This window comes from Buceros rhinoceros, unplaced genomic scaffold (genome assembly GCF_000710305.1).
Source record: "Buceros rhinoceros silvestris isolate BGI_N320 unplaced genomic scaffold, ASM71030v1 scaffold35602, whole genome shotgun sequence".
Lineage (NCBI taxonomy): Eukaryota > Metazoa > Chordata > Aves > Bucerotiformes > Bucerotidae > Buceros > Buceros rhinoceros.
Window position 1 is genome coordinate 27426 of NW_010398936.1, and position 4097 is coordinate 31522.

Consider the following 4097-nt stretch of genomic DNA (forward strand, 5'->3'; position numbering starts at 1 on the left):
GACAGACTCATGGCAGCTCGTTCAGACACACTGTCTTCCTTCCTCATCTAATAGCATTGGCTGCTCCCCATTTCAATTCCACGAAGCTACCATCTATAACTCTGTCAACAGCTCCATGTGGAGAAGAATAACTATCCAGCTGCCTGATCATGTCTCATCCAGGTAGGTTACCTAAAGGTCAGCTCACTGTGGACCTATAAAATCTTGCTGGCACTGTTCACTTGGAATAACAGGTGAATTAAAAATGCTTCTTTATTGCTGGATTTAGATCTGATACATAATTGATGTTTTTCAGGAAGCTTTTTGTTAATACAGTTGGCTACTGCCAATGATGTAGGAGCCACCCATTCATGGTGGCTCTTTCCCATTATTGAAGTCACAACCCCTTCATTAGATCAACTGCTGGTATATTTGAAGGTCACTGTACAGAGGTGTTTAATTGCTAGATATCATAATACGGTGTTTGGATTTTGATATTTGCAGTGCAACTCAGTTCAGGTGGATTCAGAAGGGAGAAGAACTAGAGAAACAAAGCTGGGCAATTGACCATGTGTACATCGGGGAAGCCTGCCCTAAGCTCTGCAGTGGCCGTGGATATTGCACAACTGGAGCCGTTTGCATTTGCGATGAAGGATATCAAGGTTTCATTTCTTCAGTTTCTTTCTTCACAGAATCACAGAATGGTGGGGGTTGGAAGGGACCTCTGGGGATCATCTAGTCCAACCCCCCTGCTAAAGCAGGTTCACATAGAGCAGGTTGCACAGGATTACATCCAGGCAGGTTTTGAATATCTTCAGAGAAGAATATTCCACAACCTCTCTGGGCAACCTGTTGTAGTGCTCTGCCACCCTCAAAGTAAAGAAATTTTCCCTCATGTTTAGGCGAAACTTCCTGTGTTCTAGTTTGTGCCTGTTGCCCCTTGTTCTCTCGCTGAAAAGATCCTGGCCCCATCCTTTTGACACCTGCCCCTTAGATATTCATAACCATTGATAAGATCTCCTCTCAGTCTTCTTTTCTCCAGGCTAATTAGACCCAGGTCTCTCAGTCTTTTCTTGTAAGAGAGATGCTCCAGTCCCCTAATCATCATCGTAGCCCTCCATTGGACTCGCTTCAGTAGTTCCCTGTCTCCTTTGAACTGGGGAGCCCAGAAGGGGACACAGTACTTGTCATACATCTGCTACATTCTAATCTAGTTCAAAATTAAACAAAAAGACAGTCATGTATTATGTCTAAATTAATCACTGGAATGCTTGAGTAACAAATTCTAGATTAATAATTTGACAGATCTGCACCCACTCCCAGGGGATGCGTACGTGGGATCCAGCTGTTGGTGACTGGCACCTGCAAGGGACTCAGTTCTGTGCCCCATCAGGACAGTGTTTTGCTCTAGTCTCTCAGTGCAGCTAAGCACATGCCTAATGGTACTTGTGTGCCCTCATTAAATTATAAGTGCTTTGTGGGAGTGGACCCAGCGTTTAGTGTCTTCCAGGAGAGAAACTCATAACTTCATAAGCTCAGATCTCTTTCCTGTTTCAGACGTATTTCCGTTCAGCCAGCAATTTGAGGTTTCTCACATTGGCATCAATGCCCAACAGGAGGGCTTGTAGCGCAGTTGTTGAAGTTATACTGCTGTAAAAAATAAGACTCACAGTCTCAATTTTCTAAAAATGAATGCTGTACAGTAATGGGCACATTATTAATGGATCTGCTGAAATATATTCAGCCTGTATATTGTGCCACAACTTAGTAACTCAATTTTCTCAATTCTTTTGGGGTTTTGTGTGTTTTATAACTTCACTGTGTCATTTCTAGGCGATGACTGCTCTGTTTTTAGCCATGACCTCCCCAGTTATATTAAAGATAATTTTGAATCTGAAAGAGTCACTGAAATAAACTGGGAAACCATTCAGGGGGGAGTGATAGGGAATGGATGCGGACAGCTGGCACCCTACGCCCACGGAGATTCGCTCTATTTTAACGGATGTCAAATACGACAAGCTGTGACTAAGCCTCTGGATCTCACCCGAGCAAGGTAATATTTTGAGCCCAAAATGCTCTTTCAGCAGCTCATGAGACAGGAAACTCTTCGTATGAACATGCAGCTGTGTGGGCCAGTCCTGATGAGGATGGACCGACTGGGCTGTACCATACAGTCAGATGTGGCTGGCAGACAAACATCAGATTTGACAAAATGCTTTGTGACTTCCATTTGGGAGATGGAGAGTGAGGAGGAAGAGGTGTCAGATGAAAAGGTCAGATGTTTTTGTCATGCTCCAACAGAGCACTGCCTAGTAAGCCAACACTGACAATGAAGCCATTGGCAGAGACTGGACACCAGACTGTCTGGACTAGTGCCTGATCTGATAAGACAAATCCCATGTTTGTATGTGCCTCCACGACAGTTATGACTAAAGATGCTATTAGTAATTATGGACTCGTTTTCATGTTTCAGTTGTCAAATACAATTATATTCACCTGGCAATGAACAGGAGTACCATTTTCATCTATTGAGCCTCTTTGGCCATGGAAAAACAAATGCAACCAGCCTGTGCTGGCTTTTAACACAGTGACAGCTTTCTGGACTAGTTCATATTTAGCTGTCTAAAGCAAGATTAGAAGCAGGATGAATTGGCAAATGGACCAGATATAAATCAGGCTCTTTATTTCTTACTTGAACACTCAGGTAGAATATGGTAAATCTTTTAGGCACTTTATTATATTCAATCCTTATTTGCCCTTTTTTAGCTTTTCATGCACTCATTTGCATGTTTATATTGTTTATGTATCTCAGTTTTGTGCAGATATATTGTAAAATTGGATTTATTGCCTCCAACTATATGGCAATATGTTATACCTAGTGAACTGTTACTTTGAAAGGGGAGCTGTGTTTTAGAGACATGAGAAGAGTTTATTTTGCATGTTAAAAGTAATGATTCTTGAGGATTCTCAAAGTTATAATAAGGTAACTGCAGTAGACCTGGAAACGCTATGGTTCCTGTTTGAATAATTTTGTATATTGAAAATACCTTTCCTTTCTATGTTTTACAGCAAAATCATGTTTGTTTTGCAAATTGGAAGTATTTCACAAACAGACAGTTGCAATACCAATCTGAGTGATCCTAACACTGTAGACAAGGCAGTGCTCCTCCAATACAGTGTAAATAATGGAATTACATGGCAAGTAATTGCACAGCATCAGCCAAAGGACTTTATACAAGCCCAAAGAGTGTCTTATAATGTTCCCCTGTGAGTACTCAGTCACATTTCATTACCTCTAAGTGCACAAGATATATTTCAGCTAAGAAAGGAACTATCTTTTCATCGCTATGCAAGAAAAATGTTGATGAGAGGGTAAACAAAGGGAAATGCTGCTTAAAAAATTCCAGCCTAGTGTTTATCAATATACTTGAAAGAAAAAGAAAATACTTGTTTTAAAGATATGAGGGAAAAAAATTCCTCCTTATTTGTGTGCGTTTTTCACTATTAAATATTTTGAACATACAGTGTGTTGATGCTCAGGGATGTAGAAATAACACTTTGACTTCGCTCTCAGTTCCTGTTAGGGGGCAGGTTGGGATGTGCAAAACACTGATAGTCTGGAGTTCTCATAGGTTCTTGCATTTGTGATGACAGGGAGGCACGAATGAAAGGAGTATTACTGCGCTGGTGGCAGCCCCGTCACAATGGAACAGGTCATGATCAGTGGGCTTTGGACCACGTAGAAGTCGTCCTGTGAGTATCAGCTTCACCTCATCCCACCCCATCTCAGAAAGCACTGAAATTCCTCCAGCATGGCATGAGTGTTAAGCTCAGTAAGAACCGTTGTAGCCCAGGGAAAACTTTGAGAACCAGTCTTTGCTACTGCTTTGCCCTGACTGCAACTGTCAGTGGCTAAGACAGCCACGAAATCAGGGGCGCAGCACAGGTATGTGTTGTGCGTAGTGGTAAAATACAGGAGGGAGAGCTGGGCTTTATCACCACAAAGTATTGGTGTGGTCCTCTAATGCAGCAATGACTGGAAAAATGTTGTGCTGGGACATAAGGATATTCCTGTACAATGCTGTGCTGCCATGTAAGGCTCATTTATGTCCTTTCAA

The 4097-nt window shown here is 42.0% G+C and overlaps 1 protein-coding gene across 1 annotated transcript in view; it reads left to right on the plus strand.

Annotated features, from left to right (window-relative positions):
• LOC104489165 (reelin) overlaps positions 1 to 3732 on the plus strand; it is a gene marked incomplete at both ends in the record, with an annotated part of 29850 nt that extends 26118 nt beyond the window's left edge. The window contains 5 exons of the mRNA XM_010131293.1: positions 1 to 162; positions 484 to 641; positions 1813 to 2032; positions 3049 to 3246; positions 3634 to 3732. Coding sequence (XP_010129595.1) covers positions 1 to 162; positions 484 to 641; positions 1813 to 2032; positions 3049 to 3246; positions 3634 to 3732 — 837 coding nt within the window. The remainder of the gene's footprint in view (positions 163 to 483; positions 642 to 1812; positions 2033 to 3048; positions 3247 to 3633) is intronic.
• Positions 3733 to 4097: the final 365 nt, after the last annotated feature.